Source organism: Nilaparvata lugens, chromosome 1, assembly GCF_014356525.2.
Source record: "Nilaparvata lugens isolate BPH chromosome 1, ASM1435652v1, whole genome shotgun sequence".
Taxonomy (NCBI): Eukaryota; Metazoa; Arthropoda; class Insecta; order Hemiptera; family Delphacidae; genus Nilaparvata; species Nilaparvata lugens.
In genome coordinates, this window is record NC_052504.1 from 56,201,030 (window position 1) to 56,224,691 (window position 23,662).

The 23,662-nt window shown below is 36.2% G+C and overlaps 1 protein-coding gene across 1 annotated transcript in view; it reads left to right on the plus strand.

Annotated features, from left to right (window-relative positions):
* The window catches only part of LOC111055432 (RRP12-like protein), a 33,504-nt gene extending 10,309 nt beyond the window's left edge, over positions 1–23,195 (plus strand). The window contains exons 6-12 of the mRNA XM_039437304.1: positions 3,270–3,509; positions 6,274–6,515; positions 7,628–7,895; positions 17,755–17,919; positions 18,416–18,543; positions 20,032–20,164; positions 21,052–23,195. Of these exons, the coding sequence (XP_039293238.1) occupies positions 3,270–3,509; positions 6,274–6,515; positions 7,628–7,895; positions 17,755–17,919; positions 18,416–18,543; positions 20,032–20,164; positions 21,052–23,133 (3,258 nt within the window). The 3' untranslated portion in view covers positions 23,134–23,195. The remainder of the gene's footprint in view (positions 1–3,269; positions 3,510–6,273; positions 6,516–7,627; positions 7,896–17,754; positions 17,920–18,415; positions 18,544–20,031; positions 20,165–21,051) is intronic.
* The last annotated feature ends 467 nt before the right edge of the window (positions 23,196–23,662 follow it).

A 23,662-nucleotide genomic window follows, 5' to 3' on the forward strand; every position in this document is an offset into this window, starting at 1 on the left:
GGAGAATCGCGTATATGCTGTACAGTCTCTCTTGGGTTTTCTGTTCCCCATACTCGTACATTATGTCTGTTAACTTTTCCACTAATGTGAAAAGTGCATTCATCACTGTAAATTAGGCGATTAAACAATGTGTCGTCATTTTCAAGACAATGTTGCATCTCTTGACAACAATTTTTACGTACAACTTTATCATTGTCATTTAAACTTTGTACTAACTGCAATTTATAAGGTGTCATTTTCAAACGTTTCCGCAGAATTTTCCACACAGTAGGTTGAGGAATTTGCAATTCTAAACTCGCTGATCTAGTCGATTTTCCTGGACTTCGTACAAAAACATCACGAACACTATCAATTTTTTCTTCTGTAACAGAAGGTCTTCCAGTACTCTTCTTCTTACACACACATCCACTGCTTTCAAAACGTTCATACCAGTCATAAATTGATTGCCTTGTTGGTGGTGGTTTACCGTATTTTGTTCTGAAATGACGCTGCACAACAGTAACAGAGTTTGTTTTGGCTAATTCAAGAATACAATAAGCTTTCTCCACTTGAGTAGCGGCCATATTGCTAAACTAAACTGGCTGTTGTAACACGGAGCAGCCAACAATAGCCAGCAACAGTTCTACCAACATAAACTTTAAGAAATTCCCTACAAACCTATATCACTTACTATGTTGAAATACACCAGTTTAATTTTGTACAGGCTATTGAAGTTGTCTATTTCATTTGTAATCACCCGGTATATAGTATTAGTATGAATAAAATGGAATTCAAAAAATGAAACTCAAAACTTGAAATAGCATTTTTGCTATGTCTGTTGATATAAAAATTTGAATGTTCCTCGTGCTTGTTTTTCATATTTCTTTGACCGTATAATGCCTACATTAGCTAATAATTTTCCCGTCATCATTATTTTTGATTTATCTATAGTGTATATCAATTTTCATCGTCTATATAATAAGAGAGAGTAGGGTTGTGTTTGTTCGCATCAAAACATGTCAAATTATGGATTGCATACCGGAAAAACGGGAATGATTTAGATCTCCAATTTTGTAGATAGATTCTAAAACTATCAATTTCGTGCACCTCAAAGCCTGAATTCCAATTTTCCTTCAAGATTTTTCAAAATTATTGTTCAAATTTAATTTAACATTTTATATCATTCTAAATTTAAGTATATAAACATTTTCAAAGTTAATCATCATTTTACAGTTTTAAGTGATTAGTGAGTGTTTTTTGTTATTCAATTTGGTTTGTAAACAATATGAATTCGATCTTTTCTGTTTTCAAATGTTTGGACTGAAAATTAGACTTAAATTCAAAAGTGTTTGGAACATAACCTACTTTTTGGACTATTTAAGCCTATAGTGTATAAATCAAAATTCGGGGAAGAAACAGTCTTGAGCTAGACCTGTTGGTCCTTTCCCAATCATTTTAAAGAATTGTGTCCTGTGTATCAATAAATAAATAAATATAAACTAAGCTTTTATGCTTCTATGCTTTTGTACTCCAGAGCGGAGCTCAGTGCCCCGATATTATAACTATAATCTAGAGAGACTACCTCTTAGAAACAGTTGAAATTGGTAACCAGTCCAGTTCTTTCAGGTTGGGATTAAATTAAGGAAGGTTTCTAAACAAGATTTGAGTTCTGTCACTTTATTATGTTAGTACCAAGTTGAAGAACTTATATCTACTATATGTAATAAAGGAAAGAACTGGCTTATACACGTACGGGATAGGAAAATTACGTTTGACGCATCATCATCACGTCTAAACTACTGGACTGAAATTAACTTGAAATTTTGCATATAGATTCTTAATTAACTGAGGAACTCGGTCAAACTCTTCAAGATTACCATCGTCAAGTTTTCAGTTTGTCATGTTTTAAAATAAACCCTTGTGAAGCACGGGTTACCTGCTAGTGTACAATAAATGCCAAAGAAAAATTAATAAGTTGAATAAGCAATACTCAAATACATCCAACAACATGCTAATCATAATATAAATATCACATAAATCATATAAACATATTATGGGTTACCAGAACCCAACTTTATATTTTTTGTCTCCGATAAATTGATTGTTCAATTGAATTGATAAAATAATAATAGAATTGTTCAGTTAACATTTGTCATGAATAACACCCATCATTAAACCAGTATCATTCTTTCTTTCTTGCTCTTCTATATACAATTTTTTTTTATTTCCTTGCGCGCGCGTGTGTGTGTGTGTGTATGAGTGTATGTGCGTCTGTGTACACGATATCTCATCTCCCAATTAACGGAATGACTTGAAATTTTGAATTTAAGGTCCTTACACTATAAGGATCCGACACGAACAATTTCAATCAAATGCAATTCAAGATGGCGGTTAAAATGGCGAAAATGTTGTCAAAAACAGGGGTTTTCGCGATTTTCTCGAAAATGGCTCCAACGATTTTGATCAAATTCATACTTAGAATATTCATTGATAAGCTATATCAACAGCCACAAGTCCCATATCTGTAAAAATTTCAGGAGCTCCGCCCCATCTATGCAAAGTTCGATTTTAGATTTCCAATTATCAGGTCTCGGATACAATTTTAACAAAAAGTTTTAAGTGGAAAAGATTGAGCATGAAGATCTCTACAATTTATGTTCAGTAACATTTTCACCTAAAATTGAAAATAAACTCGAAATTCGAGAAAATGTGATTATTCAATTGCACAGTTGGCAACTGTTGATTCTATTAAATCATTCACTATGAAGAGGTAACAGACCTCGTGTGTCTCCAGCGTTATTGTCCTGGCTCAGATCTTTGAATAGTAGACTTGCGATGCGCGTGAACACTAGCGTCAGGTGATCAATTTTCATAACGACAAGGAAAGTTGTGTGAGTGCGCCACACCAGTTTTCCAAAACAGTCACAATTTAGTATAAGTCACTTTTTGAATCAATTGTGGTCTATGTACTCTACAAAACCAAGAAATGAGCTTAGAATCAGCAAATACCGAGATAGTGTACCTCCCATCTCTAATGTGTTATACAAAGTGCTAAAAAGTATAAAAATAGATATAAGATATTCCTACTGTGCTAAAAACTATATAGTTGTAAAAAATATAAATTGCATTACAGAATTACATCATAATAATGATATTTAAAGAATACCTATATTCTGTGTTAGGCTACATATTTGCAAACACTTGTACTGGCTCATTGAAGAAGTAAATGCAAATATCGAATTGAATGCTGTAGTAATAAATGTTGTTGGATTGTGTGTGTGTGTGTGTAGGTGAGGAAAGCGGCACAGAACGCAGTGAGCGCCGTTCTGCGTGCGAGTGCATTTTTGCTGAGTCAGCCGGTGGAGGGGCAGGGTCAGGGGCAGGCTCACCCAGGGGCGGCGGTGGCGGCCGAATTCTGCTGTCGGCAAATTGACAACAATGGCACCCTGAACACATCCATCACCAGCACACTGCACATACTTGGCCTGCTCAAGGACATCATGTGCACCTTTCCCAAGAAGCACTTGAAGGTAGGAGACGATATAACATATATAAATATTATCTATAGTCATATGTTCCTTAATTTCGACATTTATATCAGGGGTGCTCACTGTATATAGAAGGAATCGCACGCTTTCAATGAGAATTGCATGTGTTTTGTGTATTTTAAACGTTTCCATTGCTGTTGTATTGAGGGATTCCAATAGATTCACCATTCACCAACAAGAGCATGAAAAAACCTCGGTCGTGGAAGTTAGGTAATTCAGCTAAATGGCTACTGCACTTATGTGTAACAAGGGCACATGCCGTCTATTTCTAGGCTTTTATGTGTAGTGATTCAAATGATGAAATTTGTGTGAAAATATAAGAAAAGTGTTTTGTGTTATGCGGGTTGCCTATTCTCATCCTTACCACTAATATAGAGTACAGTGAACAACTTATATATATATATATATATATATAATATATATATATATATATATATATATATATTATGAGCAATATCTTCTTTAGCTTCAATCATTGATTGGTAGACAGCTTTCCATCGTTTTCTGTCCAGAGCTGTACTTTTCAGTTGGATGTAGCTCTGGATCCCTAGATCTTTGGTAACTTGCTTCAGATATTGTAGCCGGGGTCTTCCACGAACACTTTGTCCAATTATTCTACCTTCCAGAATTCTTAACGTGGATTCGTTGTGTCTAAATACATGGCCAACCCAAGAATGTTGTCTTTCCTTTAAAATACGCAAAAGAGATAGCGTTTCCTCAACCCTTTAAAATACTGCCTCATTATCCCATAGCCCAGTTGCTATAACTGCTTCTCTAGAGCCCTTCTACTTCTTCTACCTGCTCTGGAGCTCTTCTAGAATGGCACTATTTTTGAATGAGCTGTGTTCCATTATCTTCTGTGCGTAACTGGGGTGATGTCGGTGGGCTTCTTGCTTTGACAGGGTGCATACCTACCGTCTTCTCGGTTGTACACAATTGTTCTATTTCGGACATAATATAAGACCTCCCTTGTCCTAATTCCTCTTCCCTCTCCTTCCTATTTTCTATACAAATTTAATTTCATATGGCCTCTCTTGGCCGAGCCGATTTTCTAAAAGGATAAGGAGGAGACTTTCATCAAGTGCCAACAGCCCAGGGTAGAAGAGCGGTTGAAAGTTGAGCACCCTATTGCCCATGGAGTAGGAAAGTGCTCTAGAAGGCGAAGCAACCATAATTGATGGTCAACGGCGATGGTTAATTTTGCGCTCTCAAAATTTTTTTGTGGTGGGGTTGAAGTTTAAAATTTTATTTATGGGGCGGCTAGTACCAAATTTAAGAGGAAATTCAGGGGGGTGCGTATTTGACCTTGGTGGGATCGGGCAGCCCTGTTTATATCTTGTTCTATTTCATTCAATTATTATTTTATCTCTTTTGCTGAGGTTGCTTCGCACATAAGCTCCAGGTCTAGGTTAGGTTTCGGGTGATTGGAACGGGTGGTTACGAACCACCGGTAGATAATTTTTAAACTGATGAATTTTAGTTATCGGAGACTATGTGATAAAATAAATATTGTGTTTCACTTGATTAGCAATATTATTGATGATGAAGCTTATCCTTGACACTGTTGATAACGATTTTCATCCTCTAATAACAGTATTCAAAATGATGGAAAAACTGAAATTAACTATTCCTAAATAGTAAAAATAAATATATAAATTCCATTCCAATGCTATTTGTTATTATTATTTCCTCATTCTGTTATTTGGCGATAACAAAGTAAACTCCATTTTATGAAAGTATAACACCCAACAACAAATTCTCAAATAAAATGAAAACTTTTAAAATAAATACAAATGAATTTGAAGTAAAGCTTCGATTTTTTGTCTTAATGTTTCTAAATGTTAAATATGTATTCAATAGTGGATTCTAGTACAGGAAGGAATACATTAATGATTATTGTTGGATAAATTACAATAACATACTTACCAGTAGCGGTGATATCGATATAGTGAGTTCAGTAACGGGAATAAGTTTGGATAGTGAAGAGGGCACTGCTCTGTCGGTTAGGCTGCAAGAGAAACAGAGCAGAGCAGAGCGTATGGCCCCTCACCACGCTACCATATCGAACCTATTCTTGCTACTTAATTATTCAATGATCTATTTGAGGCAAAAATACAAGCAGTTCTAGGCTACAACTAAGTTTGTAGGTACCATGTCTCAACGACAATTTTTAAATAAAAACTAAAGTTAATGCTAACAAAATTAAAATAACAGGAGAAGTCACAAAACTTGCAAAGCAACCATTAATTGAAGCAGGCAACAACTCAACTCAAAACTTTTTATGTGGACCCAAAAGCAATACATATGCATTTAATATAAAATAAATCTATATCTACAAAGAATAATGTACATTTTCATATTATCTTATTTATCTCATAGGAAATATGTTGCCTATGTATGCTTATCCCTTTATTATTCAAGTTCAGTATTTAATTCATAAACCTCGAATTAGTTGGGTTTATATTATTGAGAGAAATTAAGTTTGAAATTAGTAATGTATAATCTTGAATGCGGATATTTTTGTTGTATTTTTCGAGGAAATGAATTGGATTTGATTTGAAACTGAAACGGAAATTACTAAATTGTAAGTTGTGTTTTTGTGATAAGTATTCTGATATTAATCAACCACATTTATTGGTTAGTATCAGAGTGTCTCACATTAGTGTCAGATATTAATTTATTACTGTAGTAATGAACAGTATTTTTATTCATTAAAAATCCTGTATTGCAATGTGGGTGTTTTTAGTTGGCGTGCGAAACGGTGCTGAAAGTGATGACAGTTGGGAACGTGGTGGTGACGAGCTGCGGTCTGCAGGCGCTGCACGGTCTGTTTGTGGCTGCAGGGGGTGCAGCAGGTGGGGGACTGTCGGCAGAGCTGAACGCCCAGTTGGTGACTGCGTTGTACGACTACCAGCCCCCCGCCACCGACGCACAGCCCACCCAGGCCTGGCTTGCCGTAATGCAGCAGGCGCATGCCGCCCTCGCCAGGTAACCAACCCACATTAGAACACTATTCACAAATCTATTCTTTAATACTCTCCTCAGTAATTAATTTAATACTCTCCTCTTTTGGTAGAGAGTTAGTGGGGAGGATATTTTTAATATTCTTTCCGAAGAATAGACATTGATATGTCCAAAGCTCCGCCAATTTATGTAGATGCATAACAATATAATTATTATCTATAGTTATTATATTACAAATTGCTTTTTCATATCATATACAGTTCAATAATTATTTTCTTAGTCTATATCATATAAATTCATCTATAATTTTGCTGTATTGTAAGCTATTGTATATAAGTGTATAAGCCAGTATATATTGTAATCTACATAAATAAAGTACTCAATCAATCAATCAGTAATAATAATTATGATGATAATAATTATACTTTGAATAGTAAAGATATTCAAATAGCTAGAACTTTGAATTACACAGCATTAGCTCAAAGATATTCAATTAGCTAGAACTTTGAATTACACAGCATTAGCCCATACAGAGTCCCACGAAAGGAGTAACAACTAAAAACCATACATTCTACATGAAATTTGCAGCAAAAAATTCCAGTAAAACTTTCTTATATCGACCTTAGTTTTCGAGATATATAGATTTTTCTATATTTTTCAAAGAACTAGAAAAATATCAGTCAAAATCTAATTCCAAGGATATAGGCCTAGTTGAAAAGAGAAAGGAAATTCCAATAACATTAATAAAATTTGTTCTTTTGACGTTTTTGAATTATCTATGAGCGCTCAATGTTGGAAAAAGTACGTCGAGTTCAAAGCCAAATTTCTTGGAACGGTTGCATGTGGAAAAGTATGATGTAAGAAATCCTCTTGACATAGATTTGAAATCTTCTTGATATAGGTTCTCGATTCACAGTAACTAAGGACAATTAAGACATGTTGTTCTTACTAAAAATACATTTCAAATCGTACTGAACAAATCGATCGATGTCAAACTCACTTTCTCCTTATGTTCATGCAATTCAATTTTTCATACCATTATATTTCAAGTTTATGAAAAACTGATGGTCGAATTTAGTCTAACCTCGAATATCGAACATGGTACTAATTGATATATATGATGTGTTGGTGGGCAGATCGAACCTATCACTGTGCATGCAGCACTTGCCACGCCTGCTGTCGACGGCAGTCGCTCTGTGGCTGTCAGCGAGGCCTGACGTTATGAATGCGGCCACCCTCACCATCAAGGCCTGTCTCGAGGATTGCGTGGCGCCGGCCGCGGCCACCCTGGCGCCGGTCGCTGCCGACATTGACAAGGTCGTCCAGCTCATGCGGTCCACGCTCACCTACAAGTACCACGGCGTCTGGTCGCATGTGCTGCATCTCTTCGGCGTACTTTTCAAGGTGCGTTCTAATCCAATTCTATCGTGAATAGATCATTTTAACCAAATAAGATCATTTTAGATTTGACTCATACATTCTCACACACACACAACCAAGCAATTTCAGTTTTTATCAACTCAAGATAATATAGATTTTACTTACTGAAAGAGTTTTTTTTCATTAATTGGGTAGATTATTCACCATGATTACATGAAACATTAATTATATGCGTAAGATTAAATCTGTAGTTGTATAAATAGAAGAGAGCTCTTTATTCCGTATTCTGAAAAACAAATTACAATGATTAATGGATTAAAATGCATAATACATTGTACAGTGAATAGTAAGCCTAAACAATGTGGATAGTCGTATAATTCCTCAGTTGTTCACGAATCAGTGTTCCTGGTAACAATTTCAGTTCATTTACGAACACACTCACACACACACTGCACAAAAGCAAACGTTACAATATGCATAATTGACCGAGCGAAGTGAGGTCTAAGATTCAAGACGACGGTTTGGCATTTCTCTTAATGTTTAAATGTTTATATGTTGCGCATTTACGGCGAAACGCGGTAATAGATTTTTATGAAATTTGACAGGTATATTCCTTTTTTAATTGCGCGTCGACGTATATACAAGGTTTTTGGAAATTCTGCATTTCTAGGATAATGTAAAAGGAAAAAGGAGCCTCCTTCATACGCCAATATTAGAGTAAAAATCAGACTATAGAATTATTTATCATAAATCAGCTGACAAGTGATTAAACAGATGTGTGGAGAAGCCAGTCTATTACTGAATTTCCATAAGGTCTATAGTTTCAATCAGGTACATGTTGATGAGAATACTGCGTGAGGTCTACTGTTCACAGAACTACTAGTATACTAATAACAAGAATAGTAAACAATGCATTTTCTTGTTCACGAAACCATTGTTTCTAATTACACTTAACAGTGTGTTGTATCTACACGAACCCAGAACGTTTTTTAACCTGTTAATATGAATTTATAGAAAACTAGCAGGTAACCCGTGCTCCGCAAGGGTCTATTTTGAAACATTACAAACTGAAAACTTGACGTAATGAAATATTGGAAAATTGAAAATAGGCCTTTAACCATCCTCAGTTAATAAAGAATCTTTATGCAAAATTTAAGTCAATCAGTCCAGTAGTTTATACGTGATGATGCGTCAACCATAGTTTCCCTAACCCGTACGTGTATAAGCCAGTTCTTTACATTATTATAGTAGGCTATAGATGATGGATGATTGATCGGTATCTTTTAATTAGAATAACTTTTGAACGGTTTTAAAAATTGATGTGCGGTTTTCACCATTCATTTTCTCTTGAAATTCTGTATCGAAATCATGTATTATATGAGTACCTTCCAATTTAAAAAATCTGGTGTGGCGCACTCACACAACTTTCCTTGCCGTTAAGAAAAATTGATCACCTGACGCTAGTGTACTCGCGCATCTCAAGTCTACTATTCAAAGATATGAGACAGCTGGTGATAGGTCAATAACGCTGGAAACACACGAGGTCTGCTATCTCTTCGTAGTGAATGATTCAATAGAACCAACAGTTGCCAACAGTTTGCAATTTAATAATCACATTTTCTCGGATTTCAAGCTTATTTTCAATTCTAGGTGGAAATGTTACTAAACATTAAATTGCAGAGATTTTCATGCTCAATCTTTTCCACTTGAAATTCCTTGTTTAAATTGTATATGAAGGCTGATAATTGAGAATCTAAAATCAAACTTTGCATAGTTGGGGCAAAGCTCCTGAAATTTTTACAGATATAGGACGTGTTGCAGTTGATAGAGCTTATCAATGACTATTCCAGGTATAAATCTGATCAAAATCGTTGGAGCCGTTTTCGAGAAAATCGCGAAAACCCCTGTTTTTGACAACATTTTCGCCATTTTAGCCGCCATCTTGGATTGCATTTGATCGAAATTGTTCGTGTCGGATCCTTATAGTGTAAGGACCTTAAATTCAAAATTTCAAGTCATTCCGTTAATTGGGAGATGAGATATCATTACACAGACGCATATATATATATACACACACACACACACACACACACACACACACACACACACAACACACACACACACACACACACATATATATATATATAATATATATATATATATATATATATATATATATATATATATATATATAGACCATTACCCAAAAACCACTTTTTCGGACTCAGGGGACCTTGAAACGTATAGAAATTAAGAAATTGGGGTACCTTAATTTTTTTCGGAAAGCAATACTTACCTATGGTAATAGGGCAAGGAAAGTAAGAAATGAAGTTGAATTTGAAATGGCGGTTCCAAGATGATGAGCCAAAATAATTTGATGCGACAGAAAATCAGTTATTCTTATTTGAATAGGATCCCCAATCATACCTATCATCTAATCTCCCTTTTCAAAAGAAATGTTCAGCTGTTTCCATACAACATCTGGAAGCATGACAAATTGAAAACTTGTCGTAATGTAATCTTGAAGAATTGAAAATAGGCCTACAACCATCCTCGGATAGATTAAGAATCTATATTCAAAATTTCAAACTAATCAGTTGAGTAGTTCAGACGTGATGATGCGTCAAACATAATTTTCCTATTCCTTATGTATAAGCTAGTTCTTTCCTTAATTACACTATAGATAACTGAAGAAGACATAATACTTGAAAACCTCACAGTATCATATTGATTTTTTTCAATACATCAATTCTAATATCGATTAGATCCTCCTCAATTTGAATCAGGCAGCCTTTTGTTTCCCCAATCCCAAACAAAATGCCTACAATATTCGTTTCACTCCGAATTTGTGTCTGATAGTACATTATAACTGAAGAATATAAATCATTACTAATTTTATTGTGATCTATTCATGTTTTTCTTATGAACTTCAATGATAAAACATGAAATCTATGTTCATTTTTACTGGTGGCAAAATTTTACATTAAATAATTATCTGATGAAATCCAATTTCAATTGTAATTAAAACAAATTCCTTCAAAAAATAATCTTTGAAACACTGATTCAACCTATCTTTTTTCTTAATTCAACACTTATAAATGCTGCATGACTAAGCACATTGGAAGTCCGTATTGATATGTAAATGAAAATATTGATTGTCGGATAAAATTCATGATTCACCAAATAAACATGATTCACCAAGTGTGACATGATATCATCATTGACTATTTGGCGGTACGAAGTTCACCAGGCAAGCTAGTTTATAATAATTCTTTTCGAGGAAAAAAATTAAGAACAAAAAAAGTTGGAAGAATCTGGATTCGAACCGAGAAACTGTCGCTCCGAAAGCGAGTGCTCTACCATTACGCTACGGACTCCTCTGGAAAATGAATGTCTTGCAACAACATTATAAGTTCTTTATAAAAATTTAAAAAACATTTTAGGCCTACAACAATGTATGCTGTTTGGAACTTCATGTAGCATGAATGAAATTTGAACATTAATTCTGAAAAATCTAGAAGAAAAATTGAAATTTGGACTTCGAGGTGCACGTGATTGATATTTTTAGATTCTATGTGCAAAATTTGGAGATCTAAATCATTCCCGTTTTTCCGGTATGCAATCCACATCCACAAGTTGTGTTTTGATGCGAACAAACACAACCTTACTCTATCTTATTATATAGATGATAAATTCTTAGTTTCAATCCAACTTTATCCATTGAAATTTCATTGTGGAGTTTTTATTTATTTATTACATTTCCAACGGTATACACCAGTTTCAAAAGAATACAATAGTAAGAAGATAGACAAATATAAATATAAATATGAGATACATAACAGAGTCAAATAAGTAACTTAGCAATGATTCAGAGGTATAACAACTAATAACAGTAATATGAATGAAATATACAAATATGCATTAGAAACTATCAGCGCAAATTCAACATCTTGAAGCAATTGCAAACAAAATATTTATAGCAATAGCAAACACAGTAATTCAATAGCAGTAAGCGCATCAATAGAATAATAACTATAACAATAATTCAAAAACTCTAACACTATAACAAAACACAGCCAACTAATACAAATGATAACAAAATAAGAAAAAATACCAAAAATGCAATGAAACAAGCAAATGAAATGAAATGCTATAAAAGCAGCCAGAGAAAAAGTCTTCAATACATTTGAACTCTGCAAAATAGAAAAGCTATAGACCCAGCTGTAAAACCGCTCTCTTGAAAGCCATAGCAGACACACCAAAGAATTCTATCCCAGCTGCAGCAGCCTCACAGCCCGATCGCAATACCCTAGACAGTCCACTGTTATAGGCATAGGCGTCATTGAAGGCGTCCTGGAACGGGTCCCTCGTGGAGCACAAATATCAATGCCAGCCAGTAATTCAGGGCAGTCCAATGTCCCATTCACCAACTTGAAAAGAAGCACCAGATCATTGAGTCTTCTCCTTTGAGCTAAAGGTAAGAGTCCGAAACGATTCTCCAATTCCATCACAGGAACATCAAAGTAGGCAAATCCCATCCTACAGCCAAGCATTCTTACAAATCGTTTCTGCACCCTCTGCAGCTGATCCACTTGATACTATGATATGGCGACCAGACAACCGATGCATACTCCAGGACAGGCAGAACAAGAGCCCTAAACAGGACCAAGAGGCTATAAGGATATCTGAAATCTCTTGAGAAACTGAAAATGAAACCAAGCAAAGACCCAGCTTTAGACGTCATACCACAAATATGTTCCAATGGACTAAGAGAAGGACTCATCATAACCCCCAAGTCCTTGAATTTCAACACTCTCTTCAATGGAGCACCTCTCAAAAAGTACTGGAAGTCAAGTACGTTAGATCCACGCCTAAAGACACACTTGGCATCATTCAAGGCCATACCATTATTGAGACACCATTCATCAATCCTGCCAAGTGAGCCCTGCAAAGCCACATGCCCCAGACCAGGTTTCACCACATCAAATAATTTCACATCATCAGCATACATCAAGAAATGACATGAGATGACACTGCCAATATCATTCATAAATAAATTGAAGAGGAGAGGGCCCAGGTGTGACCCCTGCGGAACACCTGACAATGCCCTAAAAGGAGATGACTCTTGACCCTCATATCTCACAATAAGGGATCTGTCTCTAAAGTAGCTATCCAGCCACATTAGCAGGGAACCATGAACTCCATAACCCCTCAGCTTGGCAATCATAAGAGAGTGATCAACTCTATCAAATGCCTTTGATAGCATCCACAAAGGCACCCATGACATATTCCTGAAACTCCAGCAGATTAGTTGTTGTAGATCTAGATCTCAAAAAACCATGATGCTCCAGAGATATACACCTTCTTAGGTAGAAATAAAGATGATCCATGACAACACCCTCAAACACCATGGCAATCACAGACTGAATAGTAACAGGTCTGAAATTCTTCACCTCACAATGATCTCCTGCCTTGTAGACAGGCACCAAAAACCCGCTCTTGAGAACCTTAGGGAAAATGCCTATCCTTAGCAAATTAGAAAAATCTGGTGTGGCGCACTCACACAACTTTCCTTGCTCATTGAACTGTGAGCCTCATTCTTAAACAAGAATAATTTAGAGGAATAACATAATAACGATTGCTGGCGGCAACATAGTTGAAACTATGATCAGACTACTGTATATGTGTATGTATAATTGTTTTCAGAGTACATTTTCCTTTGTGTAAATTGTGAAATTCGATTATTTTTTTTAAAAGTCGTCAAAACAGCTGTTCTACAAATGAAAATCTCGACTATATTGTGTTCTTTTTATAAACTGCTCTACCTACCTACCTCATGCACGAGAAGGAGTTTACAAAGTCCATTTCTCAAGGATGGGGTGGACCCCATTAGTTTCCAAGGAAAAATACTTATGCCAGTTGATAGAGCTGATGAATAACTATACAGGGTATGAATTTGAAATAAATCAGTCAAGTCATTTTTGAGAAAATCGTGAAAAACATGGTTTTTTAGTAATCATCCGCCATTTTTCTCAAGAATATTACGGAGCTCCTGCAATTTTCCCAGAAATGAGACTCATGTCAATTGATAGGGCTTATGAATAGCTATGCATGGTATAAATTTGAAGAAAATCGTTAACGCCGTTTTCGAGAAAATCGTGAAAAACATGGTTTTTCTGCAATTATCCGCCATTTTTTCCGCCATCTTGAATTGAATTTTATTGAATTTCTTATTGTCGGGTCCTCATGGTATAAGGACCTTAAGTTTAAATTTCAAGTCAATTGGTTAATTAGGAATGGAGTTATCGTGTTCACAGACATACACACACACAGACCAACACCCAAAAATCATGTTTTTGGACTCAGGGGACCTTCAAACGTATAGAAAACTTAACATTCGGGTACCTTAATTTTTTTTGGAAAGCAATACTTTCCTTACCTATGGTAGTAGGGCAAGGAAAGTAAAAAAGAACCGCCAAGTGTCCAGCCAAGACAGGGGCACAGAACCGGAGCACCAGTGAAGGAATACCATCGGGTCCTACACTCCTACCAACATCCAATACCTCTACTCTAACCTTTGCTGAATATCCATAGGTGCAATGCAGCAGGGTGGAACCGATTGGTTCCAGCCAAAATCAAAGACAGGAACAGGTATTGTGCCATGAGAAAAGGTAGAAGAGAAGAAATCACCAAAGAGTTCACACTTCCCAACAGCTGTTGAAGCACTCCTGTCACCCAGCCTCATGATGGCAGGTTTGTTTGAGGCTCTCTTCAATCCATTAGCATGTGACCAGAAAGACCTGACATTGGTCTGAACAGAATCCTCAACTCCCATTATATAGGCATCATAACATCTTCTAGTCAGGACCTTGCATTGTTCCCTCAAACTGCAGAACGCCTCATAGAGGTGGACATCACCAACAGCCTTGTATTTCCTATGAGCAATCTTTTTGGCCACAATCAGTCTTTTCAAGTCCTTGGAAAACCATCTAGGGAAATTAGAGACAAAAACCCCTCTTTATTGGTGTGAACCTCATGATAGTCGAATGCAAGTATCTACAGAATTCATTGAAACTCTCCTCTACCACCGAGCCCTCACTGGAACTGAAAACTGGATAATCCATCCCCTGTAGAACTTAAAAATGTATTTAACATATTTAGGCTGAAACCCATCATTCAAGCAATAGCCAATATGCAGGGCAGGATGATGCCTATCCGTAGGAACAAGTGGATCCTGAGACTCACAAACAGTTAGATTTGGAATGGATGAAAAGACTAAATCCAGAAGTATCCCTCTTGAATTGAGCACTTCGTTCACCTGCTGCAGGTCATGTACAAGGGCCAAATCAGCTATACATCTGGAAGTGGCAGCACTGATCAAGTTCAAACTGGTCCAGTCCACATTTGGCAGATTGAAATCACCAACCAGTAATATGTAATCAGGACTGCCAGCCTGTACAATAGCACATTCCATAGAATCACATAAATCATAATAGACATTAGCTGGTTGGTTAGGAGGAATATATGCACAAATAATCAAAAACTTACAAGCTAAATTAGAACATAGGATAAACAGGCACTCACTTTTACAAGACGTAACAAATAAAGGATAACTAGAAATACCATTATGCACAGCCACTAGGACTCCACCACCACTCAATTTATCACTAGTGAGCTCTGATCTATCACATCTATATACACTATAGGAATCAATACCAATAATCTCACCATCACTAATATCAGAGGTGAGATTGGTCTCAACCAAGGCAATTAAGTCATAACTATCAGCAATAGAGACGTTGAGGGATAATTCCGTTAGTTTTGATCTCAGCCCATTAACATTCTGGAAATAAATACTATAGTTCTTAGGTGTACCGTTGGAATTTATTCGTTTTTTGGCTTATTAATTACAATCTTGGGGACACCATTAATGTACTTAATGGTCAAATCCTCCTCACCTCTAGACTTACGATCTACCAATTCCACATTCAGAGCCTTTAAATGTTTTGCTTCTAGTGGGGTCCTATCTCTACACGATCTAACTTTAGAGAACTGTGGATAACACAATTTAGAATCAAATTTAGATATACCAGTTGAAGCATCTTGGGGACTACTCATAACAACCTTAAGTGGCATAGTATTTCCCTGTATCTTTTTACCCACACGAAAAGTTTTGACACCCACTGGGGAGAAAGATGGAAGAGGAGTAGAAAATATTTTTGCTATGAGTTCCAAGTCATGTTGCCTTCTCACCGCATTATCAACACTTGAGGATTCTTCCATATTAAAAATCATCACGTTTGAAGAGCGTCGAGTACGGTCGTGAATTTCCGCCAACGTCAACTCCAGGTTACTTGAATCCAGCCCAGTATTATCAGAGGACTTATTCTTTATCGCAGCCAGCTGCAGCTCCAAAGCCACAATACGCTTTTCCGTCTCACAGAGACGGGGCTCAATACTTGTCAATAAATTGTTCACTGAAGCCAGATCATTTTTAATAACAGTAATATCACCTGGAACCTCTGTCAAATCATTTAGTTTTGAAAGTATTGTCTCCATTTTTAAACTCAATTATTGAAATAGAATAGCATTGTGTGGGAGCTCACTACTACTAACACAATCAACCCTTGAACAGAACCATTTATTTTTGCCATCAGCTACTAGTTTACGATATTCCGTATTAGGAACGTTAACACATGCTGAATGGAACCAACGTTCACATTTTCCGAAGCAAACAAGTCCCCTTCTCCAAACATAAGACCTTTTTCATGCACACAGTGCAAACGGCATTGTCAAGTGCGAATGCAATAATAATTTCAAAAGTATCCAAAAGAAATAAATACAATATCAAAGTTTAAAAATAATATAAATAGAAATGGTGTCTGTTTGTCTGTAGTATTACAAATGTCAATTTATTTAATAATGTATTTAGTAATAAAAAATATCTTATTGTTTTAGAAATAAAGAAAAGACGAAAATGTTCAAGTTAGAAAACAATAAGGATGAAAGTCCGTTATAGCATAGCCAATAATTATCGTAGTAGTATCATTATAGTGTCAGCTGTGAGAAAAACAATAATCAGCAAGAGGCTGCAGATATAGTTACGGTATATATTTATAGATAACAAGAAGTCTCAAGTTCTAGGTCAAGGAAAACTGACTCGAAAGCAACAGGTGACAGTGTTTGTCTACCGAAAACAAACGATAGACAACGTCACAAAGATGCATTGAAACAGTATCATCATTGACTGTATCAATATGCTACGGAGTCCTCCTACCGAAAATATCAATGGGAGCACACCAGCACACCCACAAAAATCACTGTCAATGTCTCACCCTCTTAACAAGAGGTGGAATCCCAACTGTCAAGTTGAAAACAAGCCGGTCAAAGTTCGTTGATGCTATTTCAACAAGACAAGACCCAATTTAGTTCCACTGGCTAGTATAGGTTATGAAACAAGAGTTAACGCCAGAATAATAAATCATGTCCCAACTCACGTCAACCAAACACACAACGGCATCAGACACTTAGTTGAACCACAAAAACACACATTCATTATAAGAAATTCATAGTTTTAAAATAATAAATCGAAAAAAAACGACAGACAAAAACCATCGAAACTTTACAAGGCAGGCAGTCCTATCAACGTTGGAGTTGAATAAAGTAAATTTAGAATCAAGAAAACTAGAATAAAAATGGAAGTTCAGGTAATCGTGGTATTATTTACTCATTAAATTTTTTCTCGTGACTGATCATTCATGTTTATATATAACACATATAGTAACTTGGACCAAATTATAGGTTATGTGTATAACTAGTTTATGGCTATGGATATTCTGTCCCCTCTTTTATCAAGTCAACAAGTTAATATTATTTGTTTTAGGCTTGTGGTAAAAGCTGCAGTAAGGCGCTGTTGCCTTGCCTGAAAGAGCTGGCAGAGCTGCGTGATTCGGCCGTATTCGCCTACATGAACGAACTCGACTACTGTCTCGGAATGGCCGTACGAAGTCTGGGGCCTGAACTAGTTCTGCTAGCTATTCCCCTTCAGGTAAGGCTCATATTATTGAACAATTTCTTGACTGTAAATACTTATGCAAAATTAATGAGAGCGGCTGTAAACGGAATACTTCGTGCTAAAAATATTATTTATAATGTATTAACATTGTCATTGTACATTGAATGAATCAAGTTACATAATTTTCTGCTTCGTCAATACAAATATAAGTATAGTAATTGATTAAGTAATATAATATTTTAAGGGAAGTAAAATAGTGATAAATAATAAGAGAAGATAGTGTAAAATTTTATTTTATAATACGGCATTAGTACGGCGTTATTAAACCTAAAAGTTCGATCTACGAAACCAGAATCGTCTGATTTCAATTCTTACTGGTGCTGGTCTAAATAGTCTTGAACTGAGTAAAAGGCTCTGTATCTTAGTTGGAAACTCTCCTTCTTAATTGTTGTTTGAATTCTAATATTTTCGGTTATTATCGACTGATAATTAATTGACCAAGCAACGAATTATTTTGTGTGAATTGCAGTTCACAGGCAAGAATATTGAGGATGAATTCAAACGAAGCTGGCTGCTGCCTGTGCTCAGAGAGAACGTGCAGTTGTCTACATTGAAATGTTTCATCGATAACTTTCTGCCAATTGCTGTTGAATGCAGGTGTGTACTAATTTACATTAAATTAATTTATATTCTATTCATCTAGATTATAATACAAGCTAACTCCGTTTTGTATTACCCTTTAGTAATTAACAATATAGCTAATAATTGACGTAAAAATGAAAATAGATTGGGAATATTGTAATTCTTATTTCTAGTTTGGAACTTCTGAACTAGCCTATACAAAGTAAAAACTGATTTTTCAACAAATCAATTATGTATGATGATGAAATGCAATTTTAATAATTATAACCGTTGTATCTGCATAAAACTGTGAACATCGAAAGTTATTTGAACATACATCCAAGAATATTTATTCTTTCAACAATTGAACCAATTTTATAAGCCAATAATTATTTGAAAGTTATCAATAAGCTTCTAAATGCATCAAATTGTTTCTTTGTCTCCTTAAATCAGGAATTTGCCCATGCCCATCTTCATCAAATTAATTTAATTTAGTGTATCCAATATATTTATTATTATTGTTTGTTTATGTTTTTGTTTTTTTTTTCTTGATACTGTGTTTGAGTAGACGAGGTTTTTTATTTTGTAATTTTCATCTTTTTTTGGAAATAATAACTTTTTGTCTGTCTGATTTGACAAGGAAACTATCTGTACTACATTGAGTCGTATTTTTTCTTGAAAAATTGAAAAATTCGATGAATTCAATGATAAGTGTACAGGAAACCTGGAGTATCACAAACTCTGATGCATCGAAGCTCAGGATATTTGAAAGAAAGGTTGTACGAAGAATCTATGGAGGTATTAATGAAGGAGGTGAATGGTGGCAGAGGACAAACCGAGAAATACATTATATTCTCCAGGGTAATGACATTGTACGACACTTGTACACATTGTACGATCCCAGAGGCTACTGTGGATTGGGTACCTAGAAAGAATTACTGAACAGAGAATGTCCAAAAAATGTATAAGGGTAGATTGGAGGGAAGAAGGCAAAGATGCAGACAAGGAATCGTTGGCTGGATGATTGGAGGCAGATTGATGAGGGTCAGAGGTTGGAAGTAGAAGGCAGGTGACTGATTGGTATGGAGGCAGATAGTTGAAGAGGATAAGTTCACGCTGAGCTGTAATGCCGAAAGAAGAAAGAGAAGAAGAATTCAATATACGCTGGTTTAGATTCCAGTTGATATTAAAAATACAGCTTGCTATTCTATGTATAGATTGTTGTAGAAGGTAGTCAAACACTTCATAATTTTTAGTGCAATTTTCAGTACAAAATAAATAGACGGAAATTTTTAATTCAGATGAATTAGAAACCAATGCAGATAGAGAAATTTCAATCGATTCTAAAAAGCAATCACTTGGAAGATATGTGAATGATGATGAAAATTATGAGAAGATGGATACATGGGTTCCAATCCACTAGTAAGTAAAGTAGTTTTCATGCTTATAATGTGTGCTTAGAAAATGTGATTATCTATGGTGTCTAACATTTAGTTGAAATATTGCACATTTTTATTTGTTCAGAAACAAATCAGAGGAATTGAAAAACGTAGACAACAAATCGAACGCAGTCAGCTACGATTTGCTGCAGTCGCAGATCTGGAGCCTGCTGCCCAGCTTCTGTTCGCATGCCATTGACATCACCGACAGTTTCTCGGTCAGTCAACTCTCATCCATTCATCACCCGATTTATTATTTATTTATTTAGTACGATTTGATTTACTTTAAACAAATTTTATTCTCTCTTACTTAGTCTTTCATCCAATCATTACTTTTCCTTGAATTGGTCAACTTATTGCAAAATTGGTTGATTAACTGAATATTAAATTTCTTTTGTATGTAACTAGTATAAATTTGTTTTACAACTAAATTTACGTTTTATAAATTACATTGAAAATTATTAGGTAAGATAACTAAAAAATCACACTATGAAAGAATGCCAACAAACTATTTTTTTTAACTTTGCAGGTTTTGGAATGGAGCTCCTCAATTACATTCAATATAAATATAATTTATGCTTCAAATAAATATGATGAAAAGTGGTCTTGAACTATAATAATGTGTTAAGTTCGTTCTTCATAAATCATAGATGAATGATAAATATACTATAGAAATAATAAAAATATGTAATATCATAGAACAATGCATCAGATTTTGTGACTCATAGTAGAGGAAATATGTTTTCGAAAATTAAGGCTATTTCTAATAATGGTTTTTATAATGAGGAATATTTTCATGATATCTTTCTACTTCCCAAATTCAAAATCGAATAGTATGTCTGATCAATAAATGTGTAATAGTATTGTCTCATTTAATTTCTACACAATGTTCAATGAATAAATAAATCTGTTTATATGGTTCATGAATTAAGTTTTTTGGTCTGATTTCTTTTTGTAAAGAGGATCGTTAAAGCAATCAGTTCAATGCTATAATATGTATGATATTAGGTACTATATCTTTGCATTATATTATCCAATCATCACAAGGCTGATGAAATGAGATGAGTATTTATTGAGTGTTGATCTCATTTTGTTGTTTTTACAGAGGATCGCCAAAGCACTTGGTTCAATACTGGGATCACGGAAAGATCTTCGAATTGCAGTGATGGCAGCACTGCGTAAGCTCATTGTGAGTGTGAAGGACACCAACAACGTGGCGGACGCCAAAGAGATCGCAAAGTACGCCAAAAACTATCTGCCCATCCTGTTCAACATCTACACAACACCGCCAGTCGGATCGGAAGAGGCTGGCATTAGGTTGGCTGCACTGGAAACGATCAAAGTCTACTTAACGCTGGCTGACACTAGTCTCTGTTCGGAAATGTTCGAGAAAGCCATGTTGAAATTGTCAAGTGATGGACTGGAAGCGTTTGTTAAGGAGAGTGTGTTGGACTTGGTGAGAGCGTTACTGCCCTTCCAAACTGTAGACTCTATAAATGCGTTGTACAATAGTACGGTAGCCAATATACAGCAGGTGAACGATCACAAGGAGGAGAAAAAGTATTTCAGGTGTTTGGAAGAGATCTGTAGATCGGAAACTGAAGGATGCACCGGGTTTTTGATAGGAAGATTCAACGAGGTCAACCAGTTGCTATTAACTTCTTTGTCGTCCACCTCCCCAAGTAGTCGAGGGCCACGTCTGCGTTGTCTGTTGTATTTACTGGAACGAAAACAACTGCCTTCGGATGATCTGGAGAAACTGATAGGTGAAAGCGTAGCAGAGGCTGTGGTTTGTTGTCTGGACATCAACTCGCGATGTCGGGCTACCGCCTATGACGTCATTAACAAAATGGCTGACCGTTGTTTGGAGGCGGGAACTTTCGACAAGTTTTTGGAGATTGTCCTCTCGGGACTGGCTAGTTCACCACGTGTCATCAGTGCCACACTCTTAGCGCTAGCTTCGATCACCTACAACTGTAAGCAAGCTATCACTGAAGATGTGTTGAAATGTTTGTTGAGCAATGTGTTCCTCTTGGTTTGTTCTTCAACACGTGAGATTGTGCGCTCGGCGTTGAGCTACATCAAGCTCTATATCACTTCGTTCAGTCAGGATTCAATAGCCAGTCACGTCTCAGCGTTAATCACAGCATTGTCTAACATGACAGACGATTGTAAACGTCATTTCCGTTTGAAAACTCGAGACATCCTAGCTAGATTGGTGAGGTGGTACGGGGCTGATAGTGTGATGTCTCTGATACCAGCTGGTGACACTGTAATGATGGCGCGGGTGCGCAATTTGAAGAAGATACAAAGCCGCAAGAAGAAATCTCGTGAACAGGAGTTGGAGGCTAAGAAACAGAAAGCGGACGATCTGGAATTTTTCGTCAACAAGAAACCGAAGAGCATTGATGAGATTCTTGCCGAATCTGATTCGGATATGGATGATGATTTGGACGATGTAGCCTCCAGGAAATCAAATAAGGCTGGCGGTGGAGCAGTTATGAAGAAAGCCCCGAAAGCCTGGATACAGGAGAACGCCGATAGTTTTATGGATTTCACGTCATCCGACGCTAATCGGAAAATCACAACTTCGAAACCAACCGATGGAGGAGGATTGATGGCGGGGAAAGTAGCGGTGAAAGCTGTGGACAAGAATAGAGGCTTCAAAACTGCTCCCGATGGAAGACTGATTATAAAAGATGATGACAATGATGAGGGAGGTGCGGAAAGGAGGAGGTTCACAATACCAGGACTGGATTCGGAGGATGATGATAGTGATTTAGATGATGCGAAAAGTTTTGTGAGTGGGAAAAGTTTGGGAAAAAGTGTCCCGGGCAGGAAGAGAAAGATGAGTGTCTCGTCAGAGGTGTCTTCCTTACCACCGATTAAATACCAAGCGGGAGGTTCGGGTATTCACAGACCGATTAGTAGCGGCAAATCGGATGGAAAGATGTCGATGACAAAGACTAAGACGAAAGAAGCGGGCGTTGAGTACAGGTCGAAAAAAGCGAAGGGAGATGTGAAGAGGAAGGGAATGCCTGATCCGTATGCCTACCTGCCTCTGCAACGGTCCAGCCTCAACAGGAGGAAGAAGATGAAGGCAGCAGGTCAGTTCAGGAGTATTGTCAGCGGTGCCAGAAAGGGAGCCAAAATCGGCGCCAAGAAGAGAGTCAAAATGGGCAAGTAGCCATCATTATCGGTGTTGTATTATAGGTTTTAAAAGTGCTTATTAAAAAATGTATAGTTCAAGTTGGAAGGGTTTTTATTTTATCTAGTATCTATAGTACACCTTCTCCAATTAAGTAACTGGCAATTTATATTATTTAGCTCAACAAATATATCACACTTAAAAAGGCATCCTCCTCCACGATGTGCTTAACAGGACTGCTCTACACTCACATAAAAGTGAATTAGGTGACCCAATCGTTTTGCGTGGTAAACCCAATCCTGGTAGATCTTGGGTGAAACATGGAATACTATTGTTGAGCTTAGCCGACCATTCTTGTTGCCAAACCCTGGTAAAGCTGAAATCTGCTTGTATTTATTTATTTATTTATTTATACATTAATAGATACAATATCATTCTTAACTATGAATGATTGGGAAAGGAACAACAGGCTTAAAGCCCAAAACTGTTCCTTTCCCAAATTTAGATAGAAATTGTCCAAAAATAGGTTATTGATGTATTGATGATATAGCTGTTCTAATCTTGTATA